The sequence below is a fragment of the Tenrec ecaudatus genome, chromosome 12, assembly GCF_050624435.1.
Source record: "Tenrec ecaudatus isolate mTenEca1 chromosome 12, mTenEca1.hap1, whole genome shotgun sequence".
Classification (NCBI taxonomy): Eukaryota; Metazoa; Chordata; class Mammalia; order Afrosoricida; family Tenrecidae; genus Tenrec; species Tenrec ecaudatus.
This window is the reverse complement of record NC_134541.1, coordinates 135260264-135285140: the sequence shown is the minus strand read 5'-3', so window position 1 is coordinate 135285140 and position 24877 is coordinate 135260264. Positions and strand designations below refer to the sequence as shown.

Here is a 24877-nt window from a genome sequence, read left to right as displayed (position 1 = left end):
GCCACCCACCCTGCCGCCCTGGCCTCCTCACTTGGAAGGAGCGGCCTGGCTGTATGTCTGCCCAGGCAGGCTGTTTGTTCTTCTGGCCATCCTGGGTACTTTCCACACTACCCAGCGAGTGAGTGGGCAGGAATGGCATCACCTAGTGTGGTTGTCCTGGGGGGCTTTGCCTCTGAAGGGTCCCACCGTCTGAATTCGTTCCCTGTCTGTCTTCTATCCTGTTTCCCATGTGTCTGTTACAGGGTAGGCTGGGCGTGGGCAGCCTAGCATCCTGCTGCACCAGCCCGGTCATACCCAGGCCCCTCTAGCCCCCAGCAGGTCACAGGCACTCAGCTCCTGCCCTGCCTGGCTCACCTGGACCCGGCCTTCGGGCGGGGAGCCCTCAGTCTTCTCACTTAGCTCAGGGGGGACGGAATTCGAACCCCACTTCAGTGCTCTTCAAAACAATTGGCTCGTCTTTGGAAAAGATCCAACAACAAGCTCAACAAATGGCTGAGTGGACCCTCGTGCCGCCTGGGGTGGAAGCGTGGATCTCTGGCTGTCCTTCTTCTGGCCCAGGAGTCAGGACAGAGCAGGGCCCAGGGGGTTCCTCTCCCAGCACCCTGCTGTTCTCGGTGTCTCCAGGCGGCCCTGCGGGCTTGCAGGGATTCTGGGGCACTCAGCGCCCCCACGCACACGGGTGACTGTCTTTTCCTGTTCAGATCTCCTATGGTCCTTGAGCCTCTACCCCAGGTTTCAGTCCCAGCCCCTGGACTGCTGCCTGGCACAGAGTAGGTGCCCGGGGAAGTCATTTTTGACCTGGATGGAACTGAGCAAAATGAAGACTCGATTCAGGAGAGGTGTCTCCAGCCCCCGGGAAGGAGAGGATGGCGGGAGCCACATTGACGAGGCCATCTCCCACCCTTCAGGTGACCCCTGGGTTATTGCTAGGACTTGGCGCCTGCGCTTCGGGTCTCCACATGGCTGCTGACTGCTGCACACGCCTGTGTCTCCTCAGACGCCGACGAGGCCTTGGGCTTGAGACAATTGTGCTTACAGCGTAGGGAGTGTGTGGGTTGAGGCAAAAGAAATCACTGTATCGGTCAAGACGCTGTGGTTCACCCAGGGGTTCTGCCCCATTTGCTGCTGCCCTGCTTCACGGGCCTAACGAGGCAGGAGGTCTCTGCTGGCTTCTCCGGGCACGTTCTTTGCCTCGATTCTCTGAGTCGGTGCTGGTTGCCGCCTGCGGTCACAGCCTCCGCCCTGGGATAAGCACCTGGGAAACGATCTGGGGAGAACCACCAGCCTTCACCCCCACTGAGCTGCCCACCATGTTGCCTCGAACGGACCCCTCGAGCCAGTCCCTCTAAGGCAGTGGTTCTCAACCTCACTAATGCCGTGGCCCTTTCACACAGTTCCTCATGGTGATTACCCCCAACCATAACATCATTGTCGTTGCTACTTTGTAACTGTCGTTTTGCTACTGTGATGCATCGTCCTGTAAATATCTGATAGGCAGGATGTATTTTCATTGTTACAAAGTGAACACAATTAAAGCTTAGTGTTGAATCACAAACACAATATGTCATTATATATTGTGAAGTATTTATTTCTAATGACAATGAAATTTTGTCTTGAAGCTTGGTGTAGCATGGGTAACAGTCCTCACGCCAGGTACTCATAGGTGGGCGTATCTGCATGTAGGCGGACCCACCTGGAGACAGTAGAGGAGCGGTGGTCACATATTTCCAATGGTCTTAGGCGACCCCTGTGAAAGGGTCGTTCCACCCCCAAAGGGGTCGGGACCCACAGGTTGAGATCCGCTGCTCTAAGGTGAATGACCATGTACCTGGGGGGGCACACCAACAGCTAAGGACTCAAACCACCCACAGATACCCCTAAAGACAAGTAATAACCTTGACATGCACACCCGGCCTTCTGAGGCATGTCCGTTCACACACGTGATGTTGAGGTCACAGCGAGTCAGGGTCAGCTCAGCGGTCACCAACCACAGACACAGACAGATGCCACAGTCCTATGGACTTCTCTGGACGGAATTCAGCTGGCATCGGACTCCCCAAGCCCTCAAGCAGCCCCACCTTCTCCCTCATCAGGGGAGCTTCCCCTCCCCCACCTCATCCCCAGCTGTTTCTCCCTCACCTTCATTTACTGCTTAGCCCTTCCAGGTCTGGGGGAAAGAATGCTTCTGGGGTCTCCCTCCAGGGACCCCTCACAGTGCCCAGACAGCCCGAAGGCCTTCATTAGATGGAAGTGGAATTGCCTCCCGCCCTCCAAGGCCTCTCTCTTTAGGAGTCCAATATATATATGTATTGCTTTTTCCTAACCAGCAGGCTGCTGCCACTGCCTTTGAGCTGGTGGTCTCATGCCTCGTAAAACAGAACTGCTCCCTGGGCTTTTCTGGCTAGTGGTGCTATGCAAAGTTCTCCAGGCCTTTGCTCCCCGGAATCACCAATCCTCCGTGGCAAGCTGCTGATGCCACCCAGGCTCTCTAATCAGCGTGTTGCTGCGGCTGCGTGGCCCCGAGTGACGTCCGACGCCCGGTGGCCCTATGGGACAGGGTAGAACTGACCCCTGGGGTTTCCCAGGTCAACCTCAGCAGGGAGAAGCCCTGGGGGTGCTGAGAGTTAGGTGACATCACTGACTGCCCTCCGCGAGGCCGGCAATTCAAACCCACTGGCCACTCAGCAAGAGGAAGACGCGCTGTCTGCTCCCATGAAGCCTCACAGCCTTGGTGGGGCTGCTTTCAGTTGGAATCAGCTTGGTTGACTGTGGGGATCTTTATGGAAGAAGACCACCGGGTGTTTGCCCCACAGAACAGCTGGTGGGTTGCAAGCGTCCAGCTCTGGGTCGGCAGCAGAAGGCTTAACCACAGTGCCATCTGGACTGGAGCTGATAACAAGCAGAGAGTTTCTTAGCCGGGACCATGTCACAGGCCCTGAGCGGGGCTCCTTGTGGTGCTTTCAGAGGAAGATCCCTTCCCGACCCTCTGCAGGTGTGGTTGTCCCCCCGGCCTCTTGCTCAGAGCTGCAGCTCAGCGCCCCCTCTCTTATCACCCATCACCTGCCCAGAGGGGTCAGCCCCACAGAGAAGCTCTGAGGAATCTCCATCTCACACACCTTCAGATGTAAGTGGAAGCCTTTCCTCCCAGCCGCCCAGCGCCCCAGCTGGATGGGCTCTCTCAGGTTGCCATCGGTCCTAATGTGCTTTGTTCTTTTCACAAGCTGAGAATTTTCCATTCGCTTTCAATCTACCTGGCAGGCAAAAATCAATGCCGCTTAATCTGTCTGGGTGCAGAGTTTGAGACAGATTCACTCTCTTCTGGCTCCCAGGCTCTCCCAAGTGTCCCCTGCACTGGCCACCCTTTGCTTGGCTCAGGAGAGAAGTAGTGATTTCTCACGGCCTGGGCTACCTGCTTAGGTTTTGTCCATGTAATTCCACCCGCTGGTAAGTTACTGACAGGCTTGTCTTTCAGGAGAGCCAGCCCTGCCTCGGGATGAGTTGAGTTGACATGATAGTAATTAAAGGAGAGATTGGGATTGTCAGGTGGTGAACAAGGCCAGGGAGGAGGGGTGCGGGACACGGCATCTGAACAGCAAAGGGTCGGTTTGCTGGCCTGGAGCATCCCTCTCCGTGCTGCTTGTTTAGCACTGCGTCCCCTTTCCTCCTCCACCCCCTTTGTCAAGATGACATGCTGGGCAAGGGGATTCTGGGGCTGGGGAGCAGAGAGGTGGTCGGTTTCCACGAGCCCTACCCCAATCCTCAATTCTGTCTACAGAGTCTCAGCTACCAAACGCAAACCCAAACTCATTGCCACCGAGTCAATTCTGACTCATGGTGACCCTTCGGGACAGGGCAGACTGCCCCCGTGGGTTTCTAAGACTGTGGCTTTTTACGGGAGTAGAGAGCTCCGGCGATTCCAGACTCAAGCCGCCAGTGGCCATGGAGTCCATTCAAAGTCCTAGTGACCCCACCTGTGTCGGAGCAGAACAGACGCAGGACGCCAGGCTTTCTTCCCAGGGCGCCTCTGGTTAGGGTCATAGTGCTGCAGATGGCGAGAAGCCCAGCCTGCCGCTGCTGGCACCCCCAGGGACTCTATGCTGAGGAGCCACCGTGCAATGCCCTCCCCCCCAAACCAACTCGCTGTCGTGTGGTCAATTCTAAACCTTATAGGGTGGAACAGAACCTCCCCCTCTGCGATTCCAAGGCTGTCAGCACGGGAGCAGACAACCTCTCTTTATCCCACAGAGTGGCTGGTGGGTTTGAACCCCGGGGCCTCTTGCGTGGCCATACCTTTAGCCCCCTGAGCCCAGCCACGAGTCGCTGGTGAATTCTTGTGGTCATGCTCTCGTGGCATGCTGGTCGCCGTCAACCAGTGGTGTCCCCCCTCTGCCCCGAGCTGGCTGAGATGCTCAGAGCTGGATCACTAGCTGGACCGCCCGCCCTCCCTGCCCCGAGCTGGCCGAGATGCTCAGAGCTGGATCACTAGCTGGACCGCCCGCCCTCCCTTCCACCGGGCCTCCAGCATGGAGCGTTTCCGGGGCTCTCCAGGTCACTCCTGGTCCCGTCTGTCCACAGTGCTCTCTGTCTTGTCCTCCTCTCTCGCCTGCCCCTGTGCCCCTCGGCTTTTTGTCCTTGGCCGGATTCTAAGTCTGTCTTCATTGTTCCTTGTTGTCCAGTTGCCTCCGATTCATGGTGAGCCCCTTGCACAGCGAGATGGAGTGTTGCCTGGACCTGCTCCGTCTTCAGAATCCTTGCTCGCTCAGTGTGGTGGCCCCTGTATGTTTTGAGAGCCTTCCAACCTGGGCAGGGGCTCATGCTCTGCATCCTACCAGACAAGGCTCTGTGGGCATTGTAGGGTATTCATGGCTCCTTCTCAGAAGTTAGCTTGCCGGCCCTTTCTTCTCAGTCTGTCTCCATCTGCACACTTCACTGATGCCTTGTTCCACTGAGCAGGTGGCTCCCAGCAACCCAGGGACACGGGAGCCAACAGCCCAAGAAACCGACGGAGGCAAGGGGAGGGCAAGGCCTGAAGGCCTCCCGAAATCCTTATGAAACCGGACCCCACTTACACGGGCACATATGTAAACCAATAAACACCACCCGGCACATCGACCAGAAGTGCCTCTGGAATCGGGAGTTATGCCTGCTTTAGATCCCGAGCCACAGACCCCCCTCCCCCCTCCCCCGGTGCCACTGTGGTCAAAGAGCTTGGCTGCTAATGAAAAGGTCAATGGTTCGAACCCGCCAGCCACCCTTCCAGGGAAAGACAAGGCAGACTGCTTCCACCCCGTGACAGTTTTGGAAGCCTGATGAGGCGGCGCAGCCCTGTCCCGGGGGGTCACTGTGAGGCAGAATTGACTGGGCGGCATTGGGATTGAGGTGGGTGCTAAGCTAGTATTGGTCTCAGCCCGAGCCTCCAGTGGGAACCCCAGGAAGGCCCATTTGTAGCAGCGAAGGCAGCCCCAGGGCAGCAGACAGAAGCCTCCACTCTTTCCAAAAGCTACCTCGAAAACAGGGGAGGGTCACACGGACAAGTCAAATGAATTCTGCAGAGCCGGGCGTGCTGGGCCCCTGCCCACTCCATCCACAGGGCCTGTCCCCCAGCCAACACTGCTACACATGGGACACCCTCCCAGCTTCCTCTTCTGGGCCAGCCCCCTTCTCCTTGGGAGCCCCGTGCCTGCCGCTCGTGGGCTACCAGCTCTGACCCGTGTCCCCTGACGACTGCAGCGGTGGCTGCGTGTGACCTGGTGGGCCGCAGTGGAAGTGGCGCTCCCTCACGGGAACCTGCAGTGGGGCCGAGCGCGCCGGCGTGTTCCGTGTAGCCATATGTCTCGAGCACGCAAAAAGACTAAGTCCAGAGACACTGATGCTGCCGAGTTCACACATTGATTCATCGAAGAGGTAACATGGCTTGTAACTAATACACTTTAACTCAAAGCCTACCCAGCCACACACCAGGCAATACTTCCTAGGTGGCTCACCTGACTGGTGGAGGGCTCCAAGGGGCATGGTGTCCCCTCTGTGTTGAAGGAGCTCTGGAGGGAAACTATTTTGCTTACGTTGCCAGCCTCTCCTGGTGGTTTTGACAAGGTTTACCAGTGGGCACCTGGAGCCTGTTTACTCGCTCAGGCAGTGACTAATCATTGGTCTTTGGTTAATTTCAATATGGAGGCTCTTTTGCTCACGTCACTGTCCTTGCTCGTTCCCCTCCCGATGGCGCCTTCCACGGCCCCTTCTCCAGACTCTGCCTTGAATATCCAGATGCCTGCTAGCCTGGACTGCCTGGGAACTGCTCGGGGTGGGGTGGGGGTCTGTTTCCATTGAGGCTCCACCACCCTGCCCTCCTCCAAGCCTGAGAGTCTTCCCATCCCCCATCTTGGCTGACTGTGATCACTTCTTAACAGGAGCCTCAGTGTGGTCTCCAAGTCCTCCCTCCAGGGGCCCACACCCAAGCTCCCCGAGAGCTGTCCATCCAGCCTACCTCACCTGGGGGTTGGGGTGGGGATTGGGGAGGCTCGGTTCCTCTCCTTTCTGACCTTTGGTCCTGAGAGCCTTCATCTGGAGGGGACAGTCCTTCTGTCTCACCTCTGGCCACTTCAGTCTTGCTCCAGCACAACAGCGTGAATCCCACCTGGTCCCATGCCAACCTCATGATTGGTTGGGGATCGGACTGTTGGAGTCCATCGGATTTTCAGTGGCTGGTTTCTCAGCAGTGGATCGCCAGGCCTTTCTTCCTAGTGTTTCTCAGCTGGGATAGACCGCTGAACCCCGCTGAAAATTAGTGTGACCCACAACACTGACAGATGGGCGGTGTCAGGAGTTGGACCCGGCCCTCCCACCCAGACAGCGAAAGTTCTACCACTGGGCCATCAATGCCCACTGAGCCCCCCGAAACCCTAGCACCAGAGCTATCTGCTTACAGGACCATTCTGGGAAAAGGACGACCACTAATTATTTTCTGTGGTCGATAGCGGGATTTCTAGACTCGAATCATGAAGAACCAGAAGCAGGATGTTTTAGGCTTTTAAGAGTCAAATCTGGGCACAGTCACTCAGACCATTGGTGGTGTCAGAGCAGCAGACGTGATATGTTAATGACCATGCACGGTTGTTGTGTTCCAATAAAACTTTATTCACACACACAATTTGACTCTCAGGCCCAGCACTGGCCAACCCCTGGCTCCCAGGCTGAAGCCCGATGGCTCGGAAGGCCCTTTGCCGTCTTCCCCATTCTCTTGAAAGGTGGCTCCAGCTCATGCAGTAGCTCCTTGTCTGTGGGCACCGTCCAGGGCTCCTAGCCCGTGACCACCCTCTGCAGCACGTTTGTTTTGTGTCTTTTTCGGGGGAGCACTGTCCCTTCACAACTGGCCCGGCCCGACCCCGGGGAGCACTCGCTGAGCCCAGGCCTGGTCACACAGCTCTCTCCGAGGACACTGGATCTGCCCGCACTCTTCTGAGGACCCAAGTGACCAGCCCGATGAGAAGTAGCTCTGGGGGCTGTGGGTCAGGACCACTCCCAGCCAGGGCCCCACTTGGCTTAAGATCAAGACCACTGGCAAATCCCAGTGTCACTGACTGGCTTGTAGCCCTTGATTCTGGAAGTTTCCATGTGCAGAGAACGAGTTCCTTCCTCCAGGAGCTGACTGTTAACCATGCCTGTGCTGGTACCTCCCATGGTGGCAACAGGGCTGTCTTTTGTCGTTGTCGCTGATGCCCCTTCTGTTAAAGATGGTCGTTGTGAGGCGCTGTTGGCGTGTTCATAGGACAGACTGTTGCTGCCCGGCCTCTTTGGAGCAAGGAGGCGGGGACTCGAGGAAAGAACAAATCTGAGGTCCGTTACCGACGCTGCTGTCACAGAAACGCCCCCACGAGAGAGTGGTTTTAAAGAGCGGAAGCATGTTTTCTCACATCAAGAGGCTGGATGTGGCAACTCGGGGTGCTAGCTCTGTGGGCTTTGGGGGATAGTCCTTCCCAGATTCCATAGCCTGCTGTGGGGTAGTTACATAATCTGGTGTCAATTTGAGGATTAAGAGTACAGGCATGGAGTCTAGCCTGTCAATTACTGTCTCTCCAATGAGGCCTCTGTGTGGGCATGGCTTTCCCCTGGGAATTCTGGGAATTCCTGAATTTCCTTCTTGGAGGTGGGAGAACACATTCTCTCTGCTCACTCCCTGGGAGACATTGCAGCTGACAAGACACATGGAACTACACTAGTGCCCTGAGCTGGAGAAGCCACATGGAGACCCCTGTCAGTGCTGAGATGCTTACAGCGCCATTGGATCCACAAGACTTCCCACTCACTGGCTGTGATCTTCCTGCATTCAGCATCATTGCATGTGTTGTGTGAGTCTGAAGAGGAATTTATAGCTTGGTATCGGATAGATGGGCTAACTTATGGACTTGGTCTGGACTCGGCTGGGATATTTTCTCAATATTCAGTTGCTCTTGTATATAAAGCTCTTTTTTATACACATGTGAGCATCTATGAATTTGTTTCTCTAGTCTACCGGATTAACACAGCTGGTCCTCATGGGGTAACTCCATCTTCCTCCCTGTGCGACCACTCTCCTCCTCTTGAGCCCAGACTGGATCGGCGTAGGACCCACCCTCAAGGGTACAGCCCCACGGACCTCACGAAGCGCCAGTACCAACAGTCCATCTGCCCTTCACTGCTGACCTGAAGTCTGGAAGTTGGAGGTCCCCTTCCCCCCAGAGGTGCCAAGAAAGAAAAAGCTAGCCCCTGCGTGTGTGAAAGACGGTCTTGGTGAGGTGCGATTGGTTGGTTCTGACAAAGCAAATGTGGGAGTCCAGCAAACTTTCAAGGGCTCCGTTCTGCTGTGTCCCCCGGGGGGACACCATGTGTCCACTTGACAACAGCCACGCAGCGAAGACACCCAGAGAGAGCCAGCCCACTGGATGGGCATCGGGCCACCTGCATGCATTTGGGGGCAGGAGGAGGGGCACAGACCTGTCTCTCATGCCCAGGCTAAGCTCATTCCAGAGGGCTCTGTCTCTTCCCAGAGCCCCCCAAGATAGAGCTGTGTGGCCCGAGACAGAGAGGGGCTCTCTGCCGCTGCCGCCTCCCTGCTGGTTTACAGGCCCCTTTCTCACACCCGGTTGGCTCTGCTGTTAAAAATAACAGGAGGCCTGGGTTCCCGTCCCTCCCCAACCGTTGGCCCCACTCCCTCCTAATGAGCTGTGCTCGGGCTGTGTTTCCTGATCCTGGAAAGATGGGTTCTCCAGAGGCGCCCATTAGGGACTTCTTTCTTTCTTTTACCCCTCTTCCACTCCCTTCTCCGCTGGTCTGAAAGCAAATAAAGTTAGCGAGTCTTGTCAGCTTCTGCAGACACAGAAATGTTCCTGGCCTGGGAGCTTTGTTGGGCGCAGCCAAATCGATTCCGAGTCTAGCCAGCCTGGGTGACACAGTGGACATATCCCACAGGGCTTTCGGGGCTGTTGTTTTTATGGGGGGGGGAGGCCTGGCCGGCGCCATGTGAGAAAGTGGGAGCCAGCTGCTTCTGCAAAGCTGAGTAGCCATGAAACGCTCTGGGGGCTGAGTGAGCATTGCTGTAACATTCTACAGGGTCCCCCTAAATTGGAATCGACTTTACAGCAATGGGTTTAATTTCCATAGGTACAGGTTGCCTGACCATTCTCCCAAGGGACCATGGGTGGATTTGAACCACCAACCTTTGGGTGAGCACTTACTCCCTTTGCACCGGGGCTCCTTAGCGGTAGTTGGTCACTAACTGATCCTCAGGGACCCTTGGTGTTCCTGAGCATTTTCTGCTGTGGCTCTGCTTGGACCTGCTTCTGTGCAAATCTCTCCAGCAGAGGCTGGGAGGAGCACTAGCCCAACCCATTTTCCAGGTGGGGAAGTTGAGGCTTGAAAGAGAAGCCTACCAAAGTCGCAGGGCCAGGATCAGGGCCTCAAGGGCTGGCTCAAAAATCAGGGGACCTGCTGCTGCCTCCTTCACTCCCTCTGTCTGGGAATCCTGGCTGGGTTACGGGAGGCTTCCATCTAGGCTCCAGGCACCTTGGGCGCTGCGTTCTACAGTTAAAAGGGTGCCAAGCACTTCCCAGACCCCTTGGGACTGACTGGGTGAGCCTGTGGCCGCCTTAGATGTCCATCCTCAGACTTGTTTCGTGCGTGGCAGAGAAATCTGAGAAAATGCAGACAGACCCTTGGAGGCAGCGTTTGGATTTTGCTGGAGGGAGAGGATTTGGCTTCACGGAAAGAAACAGAAGGGCGTTTGAATGACAGGTTAACAGGGTAGACGAGAGCACAGGCTCCTGTACTTCCCTGAGACGCATTCGCTCGCGGCGCCCACAGATCCGCAGAAAGGAAAACTGGATGGGCCCGTGGGGGAACGTCGTGGCCAACACAGCTCATTGGACACTGGAGCAAACTCTGTCCACCCCCTCCCAACTCCCCGACATTGGCTGGCGGCCTAACTAGCTGCTAGGCCTGGGTGGGAGCCAAGGGTCCTGATGCACAGACTGGGCTTCTGTCAGCAGGAGCCCACTTCCAGTCACAGAGAGCGGCCGGAGTGCTGCAGGCCTACGGGGAGCAAACAACCTGGTAATAGCTGTTCCAGGTTGCCTCCGTGCTCTGGAGCTGCTGTGAAGGAGGTACCACGAGGGGGTGGCTGTAGCAAACAGAAAGCTCTTCTCTTGCCGATTAGGAGGTTGCAAGTCTGAACTCAGCACCAACTGTTAGGAAAGGCAATGCTTTCTGTCTCTCCCCCGGTGTCCTCTGATTCCAGGACATTCTCAGCACAGGGATCCCGAGGCCAAAGGACGTGTTCTGCTCCTAGTTCTTCCTCTGGATGGTAGTAGGTCTCTCCCTTTCTGCTGGCTTCTCTCTTACTGGTCTCCTGCAAGATAAGAGGTGACACCGGCCCGACATCAGAACAACGAGCTGTGACCTCATGTTGGGTTGCAAAACAAAGAAGCTCATATGGCCCTTACCTATTCTTCTGTAAACTTGAGTGAAGGGGTGGAGTCCTAGCCTGTCAATCAGGTCCTAGCCGACCATGCCTCGGTGTGGGCATGGCCTTTTCCTGATTCTGGGAACTCCTGTCTTCCTCCCTGGAGGCGGGACACACACACTCTCTCTGCTACACATTCCTGTTGAGAAGCCACATGGAGCTACACTGATGGCAGCCAGAACCCTGGAAATGCTTCCATCACCACTGGATCCACAGGACTTTCCACCCACCGGCCTGTGGTCTTCCTGCATTCAGGATCATTGCATGTGCTGTGTGAGTCTGAAGAGGAATTTATAGACTGGTATTGGACATATGGGCTAATATCGGACTTATGGACTTGATCTGGATTGGGCTGGGGTGTTTCATGGATGCATAATTGCTTCTTGATACAGAATTCTCTCTTTCACATATGTGAGTGTCAATGAATTTGCTTCTCTGGTCAACCTGGACTAACACAACCTGTGACCAAGGAGTCATTTCTGATTCACAGAGAAGAGCTACCTCTGGGGGTTTCCTGGGTTGTCAATCTTCATGGGAGCAGAAAGCCTCGTCTTTCTCCCACAAAGTAGCTAGTGGGTTTGAACCGCTGACCTTGAGGTTATCAGCTCAATGCATTACTCACTACATCACCAAGACTTCGAGGGTGTTGCATCCTGCTCTGATGCCATTACTACTGGTTGGCTGTTCACATCATACCCCATCCCATCCCAGGGGATACTAACATCATCACATAGCTGCCACATGACGTGCTTACATGGCTGCCGAACTGCTGAGAATCATGGCCCAGCCTGGTGGACCCACAGTTTTGGAGGACACAATTGGACCCAATTCAGACCCAGATCCTGTTCAATATCTGGCTATCCAGCACATCCTTTGAGCTGGGGGCAGTGGGGGGGGGTGCGGGGGACAGAGGTGAACAAAATACATGGGGAATTTACTGCCCAGTGGAGAAACCCCAATTTGTGTGCCCATCCTCGTGGTACAGGTGGGACCTGCTAGAAGAAGGTGTTGCCCACGGTGGCCAGCAGTGTCTCTGTGGAATGCGTGACACCTGGCTTATCTTTGAAGGGTGCTACTGTCCCTTCTTCCCCTGAAACGGGAACCACCTGCCATGCCTGTCCCACCCTTGTACTCTGGAACCAGGGAGCATACAGTCTAGATTTCCCCCGCAAGGAGGAAATGTTACCCCGGGATGGAAAACGCTCACAGTCTCACCGTATTTGATGCAGAAGGTGAGCTTTTGGATGTGGAATCGATTTCAGAGTTTTGGGGTGATGCGGTAGAGTAAACTGTTTGGGGCAAAGGGTAGAGTGTCATGCATGAAATTGTGGTTCCCCAAATGTTGTGTTATTAATCCTACTGGACCTGTGGTGATCCCCTCAGTAGGGAAGAGGATTTTGGTTGTTTCTATATTTGTGTGGTGGGATTTGTAGAGGGTGTTTTTTAAAATCAGTCTCTTGCGGTATAAAAGCCGAGCCGGGGGGTGGGGGGGGGGAGCTGAAGGAAGTAGATGCCTTTCCACAGGATGTCTCTGAGGATCCACAACATTGACCACCTTATAGGACAGGGTAGAACTGCCTCCTGTGGGTTCTCGAGACTGTAAATATTGACCAGAGCAGCCTGCCTCCTCTTTCTCCCTCAGAGGGATGGGTGGGTTTGAACCACCAACGTGGTGGTTGGTTAGCAATCCAGTGCTGACCTAACAGCACCACCAGGCCTGTGCTTCAATCCGATGGCCAGTCCCTCATGCCCAGGCCCTGGTCCCTGTCACTGAGCATCTGCCTTTCAGGAGTGTAGTCGCTAGAAAGTTCATCAGGCCAGGGCCCGGTCTCCTGGCTCTGGTTTGGGGCGGGTGGCTGGGGACTAGGTGTAGGGGGAGGGAACCTGCTTAGCAAAAGGGGACAACAAAGTCAAGTTCTTGGCCAGCTGCCCCCTGGGAGGCAATGGGCTGATCTTCCTGCCTTGGGGCTGGTTATAGGCATAAAACAACCATCAGTGAGAGGACTGAGTTGAAAACAGTTTCTGGGGGGCCGGGGGAGGAAACACTAAGGAGGCAGCCGAGGCAGAAGCCCGAGAGGGGGATCCTCAGTCCCTTAGCCCCAATTGGCCACCACAGAGGGACTGTTTCTCCCCACAGCGGAAACCCAGTGTTCAGCCTTGTGGGGAACTCATCCCCAGAGGCGGCTCTGCAGGGCCCAGGGGCTGCCCGTGGGTGTACTCACCAGCGATCCAGAGAACTGCAGGCGGTCACTGCTCTCTGCCCGGAAGTTGTTGGGCTCCACCCTTCTCCCCTGTGCTTCCCTCCATCCCTCCCTCCCTTCTTTTCTTTTTGCCTCTCTGAAGGAGTCCCTGCGTGGCACAAAGGGTTAAGTGTCTGGTTGTTAACCAAACCGTCGGCAATGGAATTGCGCCCTACAGGAGCTGTGGAGCCATGGCGGCAGGTGTAGTGGGTTGCATGCTGGGGCTGCCCACTGCAGGGTCAGCGGTTTGAAGCCACCAGCCGCTCCGAGGGATTAGCCCGAGGCTTTCTACTCCCGCAAATATGGACCACCTCGGAAACCCACAGGGACCGTTCTAGTCTGTCTTATTCCGTCCCTCTCTGTTGGAATCAGCTTGAGGACAGTGAGGAGCAGTGGAAGAGAGATCCCCCGTCCCCTCCCCGGTGACCTAAGATCACAGCTCGAAACCCGGCGAAGCAGCCCCACAACTCCTTAGGATGCTGTGCGTCGGAATTGAAGGGCAGGCCTCGGATTTTGTCCTTAGCATTTTCTTTCTTTTTCCTCTCCCTGGAGTAGAGGGTTTGAACTCACTGCTGTAGGCAATGCGGGAGGTACGGTACCTTGGGAGTGGGCTACTGGAGAAACAAGTCATAAGACCAGAGCAGATGTTTGTGTGACCTCTCCCTCGTGGTAGTTATTCTTCCTTGGCTAGCCAGAGGTCAGATAAAGCCCCACTGTTTACTCGGTTGCTTTCTGGGGAAAATATGGGAAATGGAAAATAGAGAGTTTGTAAGCCCACTTGCTTTCAGCCATGAAAATTCGATCTTTAGATGGGTTTAGGCCATGCCTGCAAAGAGAGCTTTGAAAAGATAGGCCCCGCCCAGTGCTTTGGAGTGCTCAGGAACCAGTAGTCTTTGTCAGAAGCTGGAAAAAATCTGGAACCATGAAGAAAACTCCCCTCTAGGACTGAATGTTAAAGGGAGCCTGTGAGAAGGCTGAAAGGCTTGCTCGGTGACCACGTGGACCTACTTGCTGAGTGGAAGTGGGAGAAATGCAGCAATACAGAGACGGTTGAGTTTGGCCACTGACACCTGTGGACTTGGTTTACAGGGAAAAAGGAGAGCGGGTTGACAGGTCTAACGTTCATGACCTAGCACGAGGGGGCTGGGCTTGTTGAGTATTGGTGAGAGCCCATGGTCTAAAGGCAAGGTGACCAACGGGCACCCTAAGGAGGCTGAGTGAGGCAGCCCACATTGAGTTGACCAGAACCCGACCAGCTGGAGATTTTTGAGCCTGTGAACTGGTGCATATTGTTGCTGACTTCATGGATGGCCTGTCCGGATTTGACTTTGCTTATGGATGCAGACTTCACAAGGTTCTAGCTGGAATGAGGACTCTTCATGTTGAAAAATATGATTGTCTTCTCAGAGAACTGGGTTGATGTAAGTGGGCAGTACATAAATTGGATACTCAAAATTGGGGGGCATAAAGGCATGAAGTGGTTGGCTTATAAACTTTCATAGGTGGGGGGAACATAGTCACAGGATTATAGGATTAAGGTGTAGGTGTTACTTAATTGAAATTGTGAAGCTAAAGAATTATGTACAAGTGCCAGGTTGGCAAGGGGTGGATTGAGTTAGTTTATGGTGCCAACCTGGCCCATAAACACATGTGGGATTAATTGACGGGTGGAGGGATAAATGGCTTGGTGAACCTAGCCTTTCGAGTTCTCTCGGGTCTCTTACTTTGTGAGGGTCGCACCAGGGTGCAGCTGCCTTAGCAGTTCCCTGACTTCCTGCAAGACATCCCCAAGGAGAAGCCGCCTGGACCTACCCCGATGCAGCCCTGGGTGCTGGAGCAGCCGTGTGGAGACCCCTGCCAGCGCTGAGATGCTTACACATTCACTGACTCGGCTTTCCTCCTGCAGTCGGGATCATTGTGTGTGTTTTGTGAGATGGAGGAGGACTTTGTGGATTGGTGTCGGACATATGGGTTAATGTTGGACTTGTGGGCTTGGGCAGCACTGAGTTGGGATGCTTTCTTGGTGAGCACTTAACCTTTATATAAAACTCTCTTATGTATGAGTTTCTGTGGATTTGTTTCTCTAAAGTACCCAGACTAACACAGGGTGGTGGTGGCAGGCCGAGCCCCAAACCAGGTGCCGCCAGTCGATTCTGAGTGTCCAGGTGAAATGTCAAAGCCTGGTGGGCAGGTCTCCAGGCCTTTTCTCTGAGGCCCCTCCGGGTGGATTGGAAGCCCCTGCCCTTCCCTTCGCAGGTGAGCAGGGCCACTGGGTCGCCGGTCAGTAGACATGCCCCAGTCACGTCCTCCTCCCGTGCCGTGTTCGCTGGGTGACCTGTGGCCTCTCTCTGCTTCCCTCCTGCAGAAATCCGAGAGGCCTTCCGGGTTCTGGACCGAGACGGGAATGGCTTCATCTCCAAGCAGGAGCTGGGCATGGCCATGCGCTCGCTGGGGTACATGCCGAGCGAGGTGGAGCTGGCCATCATCATGCAGCGCCTGGACATGGACGGTGAGGCTGGCCGAGGGCCCTGCACTCTGTGCCAAAGGTCGTGGGTTCAAGTCTTGGTTATCCTCGGCGCGATGGAGGCCTGGACTCCAGGAGGGTTTTTCCAAGCAACGCTGACCCCCTGGCAGCTGCGGGGGCTGCAGGGAAGGCTCTGGAGCAGCTGCCGAGAGAGGGGCGCGGGAGGACACCCCGGCCACTCCTCTCTTCTCAGCCAGTGCAGTCCCCCCTTCTTCAAGTCTAAATAGCTTTACTGAGCTAGAGCCCGCATGTTAGTAAAGTCTACCTGCACAGGGTGCAGCTCGGCGCGTTTAGCAGGTCTGTCGATTTGTGCAGCTGTTTCCTCCAGCGGTTTTGAACGTTTAAAGAAACCCTGACCCCCCCACCCCCACCCTACAGATTATTTGGTCCCAACATATCCCCATCGGCCCTAGCTGCCACTGCCTTTCTCTCTGGATTTGCCTTTTCTGGGCTGCCCGTGTCAGCAGCCCCATCCCACGTGTGTGTGTTTATGATTGGCGGTACCCTCTGCTGGGACTGCGGAATAACTGTCCACCATATGGGCCTGGGCGGCACAGCGGGTTATGTATGAGCTGGAGTGCGAACATTCCCGGCAGCAAGACGAGGCCTCTGCTCCATAAAGATTGACAGTCTCAGAACTCACCGTCTGAATATGAATGATCTCCTCCCACAGTTCTGGCGTGAATCGCAGCCAAAGGGACTAAAGCAAGACGGTTAGAGACTGTGCGCTCCAATCCTGGCGGGCCGGGGGCAGGCGGCATGGGTGGTCCGGGTCACACCTGTGGGTACTTGCAGTCGTCTTTGCCAGCGCGTTCCGGAGCTTCTGTGATCCCGCCCTGATGCCCTTCTCTTTGTGGGTCTCGGGAGCTTGTTTGTTTTGCCCTTCTCTTCGTGGGTCTGGGGAGCTAATTCTACCCTTCCTGGGCAGCTTCTCTACCTGGGCTCCTCCGTGGAGGTTCGGCCCTACCTAATTAAGTTTCTCTGTGGAGTGTTACGTGGCAAGGTCGATTCTCTGAGGTTTTGAGTGGTTCTCAACCTGTGGGTCGTGACCCCTTGGGGGTCAAATGATCCTTTCACAGGGGTTGCTTAAGACCATCGGAAAACACACATTTCCGATGGTCTCAGGAACCGAGACACTGCTCCTCAACCTTTGCACCAGCGTTGGCTTTTGACGCACACTGTCACAAAATGGAGCAATGTAGTTCACTGTTGTTATATTGTTCCCCATGCTACACCATGCTTCAAGACAACATTTCATTTATTGGTCATTAGAAAAAATATTTCACAGTATAGAATTATGCATTGTTTTTGTGATTCATCACTATGCTTTCATGATGTTCAATTTGTAATGATAAAAATACAACCTGCCTATCGGATGTTTACATGACGATTCATCACAGTAGCAAAATGACAGTGATGAAGTAGCAACGAGAATGATTTTGTGGTTGGGGGTCCCCACCACATGAGGATGTGTATGAAAGGGTCGCGGCGTGAGGAAGGGGGAGAACCGCTGTCTTAGGAGGATGTTGCCGATGGTAAAAGTGTTTGGAGCCGGACCAGAGAGTCTGTGTCTGGTGCCCCATACCCTGAAATACTTGGGGGCCACAGGAGCAGGGAGGGGCTCCGTCTTGGGGATGATGTAGCACAGCTATGCCCCTCACCCTTCCCCCACAGGGCCTCTTTCTCTCTGGGTCCCTTTGCCCGGGCCATGAGGACACCCCTTTCTGAGCTGGTACGGGCTGCTTTCAGGAGGGCACCCACCTGTTTGTGTAATGGCAACCGCCTGGAGGAAACCACTGGCCCAGGGGTCCTGAACCCACGCTCTAGACATTGCCCACCTGGTCTGGCCCCTTTTCCCCTAGAGGACAGGCAGAGGGGGGTGCCAGTGCCAGAACAGGCGGGCATGCTCATGGGCCCTGCATGTGCACGAGTCAGAACTGAAACTCCCCCCAAGGGGCGCTTGCTCTCAGACTCCTGGCTGCAAAGAGCTTGTCTTGGCCTTTCCTGGGCTCTTTCTCCACTTGGGCCCTTCTTGGTGCTCTTGGATGGAGATCCAGGTGGGATCCATGCCCCAAGGCTCCAAACCAGAAGGGTGTTGTTTGCTCCCACCCAGAATGCCTTTGGAAGACCTGGCTGGCCGTCTCCTTCTGAGGGTCTTGGCCATGGAACCATAGGTAGCGCAGTTCTGCTCTGCCCACAGGGCGTCTCCAGGGGTCGGAGCCCACTCAGCTGGGACTGGCGGTCATGTTTCCTTGTTTATTAGTTTTAATCTATCCATCTACCAATTTGTCTGTCCGCCTATCTACCAATCCTATCAGAGCCCTGGTGGTGGCGGCGGCGTAGGGGTTAGGGGTTGGAGAGCTAACCTCAAGACGAGCTGTTTGAAACTCCTGGACGGCTCTGTGGGAGACAGGGGACACTTTCTAGTCCCGTTAAGAGTGACAGTCTCAAACTCACAGGAGTCCTTCCTTCTGCCCTGGCCTGTAGGGTCGCACCTGGGTGAGTCAGAATCTACTCATTGGCAGTGAGGTGTTGGTATCTATTCACTGTTTTATTTCTTTCCCATCATCCTCTGCAGCTAAGCTGACCTCCTACCTGTGAGGCCAGCACTCACTTCTCCTGGCTGCCCCTCTCGGGCCATGCTCTGCCATGAGGAAAACACTGTAGGCAGGCAGTCTCTGGGGATTGGAGTCAGGGGCCCTGTCTGATCCAGTTATGCCCACTGATGTGGCATGTTTTTAGACTTTTGGTCGAAAAATGTCTTTGGCCTGAAGAGAAAGCTCCAGGCATGTGGGGCCCTTTCATGTGTGTGTTTGTCCTGGTAGACTAGAGAAACAATTTCATAGATACTCATATGTGTATACGAAAGAGCTTTATATATACAAGAGCAATTGAATATTGAGAAAACATCCTAGCCCAGGCAAGATCAAGTACATACGTCTGATATTAGCTCATATGCCTGCCCCATACCAATCGATAAATTCCTCTTCAGACTCACAGCACATGCAATGACACCGGCCAGTGGGTAGAATGTCTTGTGGGTCCAGTAGCAGCATCTCAGTGCTGGTATGAGGCTCCATGTGGCTCCTCCAGCTCCAGGGCTCTAGCATAGTTCCATGTGGCTTGTCAGCAGGAATGTCTCACAGGGAGAGTGTGTGTCCTGCCTCCAGAAAGTTATTTATCTCCTTAGTGCCTCCAAATGAGATCCTCAAGGTGTGACCTGATTGACAGGCTAAACTCCACCCCTTCACTCTTAACAGTCTCAAGTTGACAACAGATTATGTCACCACTACAATGTGCTTCCCATCCCTGGGAAGGACCGGGTGCAAGGTGTTTCAGTCGGCTATGGCTGCTGTAAGAAGGACACTGGGTGGGTGACTCTAAAGAACGTTAGATCTTTGCTCACCAATCGTGAGGAGGCTGCTAGTGTCAATTCCTCCCTTCCAGTGAACTTCTCTTGGTGTCTCTCCTCTGCGTACCTCTGTGTCGAGTCTGGTTTATTTGTAAGTTAGGAAAAAGGATTCGGTTTAAGACCCACCTTCCTAAGATCTGACCCCATAAGCACAACCGAAGAACTGTTTCCAGATGGGGTCATATTCCGAGTCAAGGGCATGACATCCCTACAGATGTAGGAGCGCACATCATTCAGTCCCAAACATTCACTAAGCAATTCCTTCCTCTACAGCATTGCTAGAGGGTACCAGACCGATCCAGGCATTCTGCAAAGGCAGATACACTGGGTCATGGAGGATAGGTGGCATGATCCTATGGGAGTTTTCCATTGCCACTTGGGCACCAAATAATGGTTCTGCTCTTAAAAGGCGGTGGGAGGCCACCTAAGTTTGGGAATTCGATGCCCTACATGATAACAGGATAGGCCTGTCATCCAGATCTTACGAACAGTTGGCCACGTGAAGCCAAGCTGCAGTCAGCAGCTGAACGCACTGGTAACCTCTCTCCCAGCGCCTCCAGCCACGACATTAAGCACAGAATGTCTGCTGTGTGCACACCTTGCAGGAAGAGCAGCAGCAGCAGCGACCAGTGTGCTTTTGTCTCAGTTTAACACTTAGCGATCCATCGTCCTACCTATCCCCCGGACTCTCCCAAACCACCGCCACTCACAGTAACCATACAGGAGAGTGCCGAACCGCCCTGGTGAAACCGTGTCTGAGGCTGTAAATCCCCAAGGGAGCATAAAACCATAAAACACAGGTGTTCCCCACACGGCGTGCCCCCTGTGGGTGGACTGAGTCTGGTCTCTGGACCAGGCTAATCCAGGAGCGCTGGCAGAGAGGGGCTCCACATGATACTAGCCTTCAACCAGCAGGCCCCAAGAATGGGCGGGGACTACGCGGAGGCCAAAGCCATCTCCGAGTCCTCGTGCTGCACCAACATTTCTCAAGCGTCTGCAGACCGACAGTTCAAATCAGGCTAGCCGTCGTGCCAGTAATCCTGGAAGCCCCAGAATTCCTGGTGTCAAAGACATTCCTTCTAAAGCGCCTGCGAGGGGAGCGCAGAGGGCTTGCTCTTTGTGACAGGAATGAGGACACCCTACACTGTGATGACCTCAGAAACCTAGCCAAGCCAAGCCAAGCCCACTTCCCGAACAAGGGGTGTGTGTGGGAGCGGGGGGGCTGGGGCACGGGACACAATTCCCTCCATTAGCAAACATGACTGGTGGCACGAGGGCTTCAGACGCTTTCCTGTTTGGGTTAGAATGTCAGCCGTGATTCCACAATTTTATTTGAAGACCTGAATCCTAAGAATTTACAGGAAAATCATAGTTATGAAGAGAGGTTTCACACATCCCCGTCAGATGATCGAGCAGAAAAAACTAAGCAGTGGAATCGGATAGCATTGAATGTGTGTGCACGCGCGATAGAAACCTTCTGCCCTTGAAAAGCAAAATACTTGCTTTGCAATTGATTCTGAACCCAAACACGGCTTTCGGTGGGGCCACGAAGACCACCCACCCAATTAAATCCCCAAAGACATCGGTTTCAGAGTCACGGGCTACGAGGTCGATACAAGGCAAGCGATGGGTTAGGATCCCACCTATGTGGGAACTTAAACCTTAACAAGCAAACGCCTCTCAGTTGAGTGAACCCGATCCCAGTCCTGATTCTGTGAAAAGAAAGAAAACAACCCAAACCAGCCGGACAAGCAAAGCCTCAGCAAGGAAGCAGGAACACGTTATCGCTAAAATAAATGACACGAGAACGAAACTGTGGAAATAAGAAAATATTAAAAAAAAGGTGCGGGCGACAGAATTTCCTGGAAATGGACACGAAGTGTAGAACTTTCTGGAGAACTCTGCTGTTGGAATCCAGTCAAGCAGCAGGGAGCCCTTTCAACCTGAAGCTGCAAACCCACTGCCTGCAGGCCCCGCAGGACGCCACGACGTGTTTGACTTGGCTCCCACGCCAATCCACGAAGCAGAGAAGACGGCTCGTTGGAAACCCGCCCCGCTCTGCTCTCTCCTCTTAAAATATTGGGGAGTTTGGCCAGACCGGCGCCTGCTTTCTGTCACAGGCCTCGTTTGGCGGAAGCCGAGCGGGGGCAGACACATTCCCAGCCCCTACTGGCGTCACTGTTCCCCTCTTGCTGTGGGAAACACATCACTGGACAAATCCTTTGCTTTTCCAACACTCCTCCCGTGGGCAGTTCCTTGAGAGTCTCACCGCCGTCCACAGTGACCCTGTGGGGCAGGGTAGAACTGCCTCTGGGTTTCTGAGAGTGTCCCTCTATGGGGGTGGAAAGCTTCACCTTTCTCCCTCGGAGCGGCTGGTGGTTTTGAACTAGCCATCTTGTAGTGAGCAGCCCAGCTGCCAGGGCTCTTCTCTGTGACATCAGATATGTTTAGCAGGTTGTTCAACCACTACTATTATCTGTACCCAGATATCCCTATCACCCTTGACAGAAGTTCAGTGGCCCCTAAATACTGAATGTCCCCCCTACCTCCTCCCATCTGTCCCTGTGACCACTGCTCAACTTTGTTCTCTGTACACGTGCCTATCCTAGATATTAAATACAAGTGGGATCATATAATATCGCTCTCTTTGTGACTAGCTCTTTTAACTTGGAGGTGCATTTATGTTGTGTGGGACATGTGTTCACGTTTCATCTCTCTTTATGACCCAATGGTGGTCTTTATGACAATGAGTTTTCTTTGATAACCCATCATATGGATAGACTGCATTTTGTTTATCCATCTGTTGGGACACACACACACACACACACACACACACACACACACACACAGCCACTGAGCCCATCCTTACTCCTAGTGACCTTATAGGACAGAGAGGAACTTCCCCTGTGGGTTTGAGGCTGTAAATCTTTATGGGAGCAGAGAGAGGGCCTCTCCCTCTTCCCTGGAGTGAGTGGTGGGCAGCCCCACCTGTACCCCCTACAGGGCTCCTGTGGATGAACACAGAGGCTGTTTCTATGCCGTGTGGACTGTGAACAGTGGCTGGCTGCGTTGGGCACTGGCGTTCAGGTTTCGGTTCATGTCCCTGTGTTTGGTTGGTTGGCATCTGGGCCTAGGGGTGGGATGGCTGGTCCCTCAGGCTTGTCTTACAGCTGCCAGCTTCCTTTTCAATGGACGGCCTGGGCCCGCACAAGCTCTGGAGTTTTCCATCTCGGCCCAAGTGAACCCATGACAATGGATCACCTGTTTCATCCCGCAGGCCCCCTGCTTTCCTCCTCCCACTTGTCTGTTTTGTCTACTCACTTGTTTTCGTGCCCAGCCATTTCCGCAGACGGACGCCTGTCATTCGAACGCCTCATCATTTCCCCATGGAAGGTACCAGTGGCGAGGGATCTGCCGCCCAGAGGAGCGGCAGTGACAGTGCCTCCATCTGATGGGACATGCAACCCACCCATTGGGGTCTTTACCGCGTCTCACTGAGTTGTCATTCCCTTGGACGATCCACGTGTGTTTTTAGAAGAAGTAGTTCAGGACTTCCAACTTGCTTGGGTTGTAAAGTTTGCCCTTTCTGCTTTTGCTGTTTTCATGGCATCGTGGAAAGGAAATCGGAGCAGCTGTTCGGTCCATTGTCTTTGTCACCAAGCAGAAGAGGAGCTTAGCTGCAGGCGTTGTCTGTGGTCTAAGGCTTTCATAGAGAGTCGGTCACCACCCCGTTTCCAATTTGCTGAAAATGTCATCGTAAGTCCCGTGACTGACCTGGATCCTAGAAAATCCATCACGATGACCTGTCAAAACAAAACAAAGCACAAATGTGGCGTCCACGGTAATTCTGACTCTCGGAAAGCTCATGGCACAGAGGAGATCTGCCTCTGTGGGTTTCTGAGCAGGCACATTTTTATAGGAGCAGAAAGCCTCGTCTTTCTCTGGTAGAGGGTCTAGTGGGTTGGAACTGCTGACTTGTGGTTAGCAGTCCATCCGTGTACCCTACTCAGCCACCAGGGATCCAAGACGGCCCCTTGGGGATTCCCCCAAAGCAACCACCATAATCTTCTGAGCCGATATCGCTTGCCTTGCTTATGAACTGGCCCAGCAGGTTCACTCAGAAGCCACTGTTTTTGTTGTTTGTTTGTTTGTTTATTTTTAAATCATTTTATTGAGGGCTCGTACAACTCTTATCCCAATCCATCCATCCATTATGTCAAGCACATTTGTACATTGTTGCCATCATCCTTCTCAAAACCTTTTCTTTCTACGTGAGCCCTTGGGATCAGCTCCTCCTTGGACCTTGTCTTTCTTCTTTGGAAGCTATCCTAATGAGAGTAACTCACTGCCATCTAATGGGTTCCGACTGACAGTGAATCAATCAATAGACAGGGTTTCTGAGGCCACATCTTTACAGGAACAGCCAGCGTCACCTTTTTCCTTTGGAGCAGCTCGTGGGTTTGAACTGCCGACCTTATGGTTAGCAGCCCGTCGCATAACCCACTAAGCCATGAGTGCTCTGTCAGGAGACAGAGACAGGTGGGTTCCTGAGAGCTCATTGCAAAGCCATGCGTAAATGCGCTTTGTTTGGAACAAACCTATGCGTCTGTGGACGGTCACCCTACCAAATAGAGCCAACCGGCTGCCATCGAGTCAGATCCATTCACGACCACCCTGTAGGACAGGATAGCACTGCCCCTGTGAGTTTCCGAGACGGCAGCCCTCCGTGGGAGCAGAGTCCTGGCTGTCCCAGCAGCCCTCTCAGCAATCCAGGTCAGCCTTCCCTTGGCTTTGCTGGTGGTCTTCCTACTGCCCATGTCCACCCATCCTTTCTTTCCTGGTTATCTTACCCAGGAAAACAAATCCCCAGAGTCTCCACTGCTGTTACAGGACTTCATTGGTTTACGGCTTACCATCTTTATTTGCTTTCTGTCCTCTTTAAAGAGGATTTTACCTTTTATCAATACCAGTGCTCTTTGAATGCTTGTCTTAAGCTGTGCATTTGATTTATGGCGATTTTTGCCCCGTAACCTTTTTGCTTGTGTTTGCATGACATTTATTGCTATGCATGGTAGCCAGCAGGGAGTCTTGGGTGGCACATATGGTTAAGCACTTGACTCCTGGCTGAACGGTTGGGGTTCGGTCCACCGAGAGACAGGACCCCGAGTGGGCCCAGCACTCGGCTTCAGAAAGGTCAAGCCCTGAAACCCTATGGTGGGTTCTGTGCACCCGCAGGTTCACCTGTGCTGGCATTCACGTGGTAGCGAAGCAGCAGCATCGGGAGTCCCAGGCACCTTCTTCCCTTAGTCGGATTCCTCTTCCAGGAATGCAGTGGGGCTGCGATCGGACCTTTCCTGGCCTATTCCCACCTGTGGTGTGACAGGTTTATGTCACCGACGAGCGTGTCCTTGTATTTTCATCCTCGGCTACTCAGAGAGCCTTTCTGGTTGATATGCTGGCCCTGATCCTATTTATTTCCGGCCGTTTACACGAGACGCGGACGCAGCCATTTTGCTTTCTGCGGCTTTTCATGTGTCGGCATGATCTCACTGCTTTCTGGACAGAGATGTTTCAAAAACAAACACAGTCTCTGCCCTGGGCTGTTTGCATGTTAGCAAGCCTGCTTGCCTTCTCTGTTTCTAGCGATGATCATACACTTTCAGTGAACTCACCCCCAACTCTTAACATCGGTCGACAATAATACTCTT

General features: G+C 54.0%; 1 protein-coding gene across 1 annotated transcript in view; it reads left to right on the top strand.

Annotated features, from left to right (window-relative positions):
• The window catches only part of CALN1 (calneuron 1), a 390899-nt gene that overhangs the window by 190738 nt on the left and 175284 nt on the right, over positions 1-24877 (top strand). The window contains exon 3 of the mRNA XM_075528543.1: positions 15599-15742. Within this exon, the coding sequence (XP_075384658.1) occupies positions 15599-15742 (144 nt within the window). The remainder of the gene's footprint in view (positions 1-15598; positions 15743-24877) is intronic.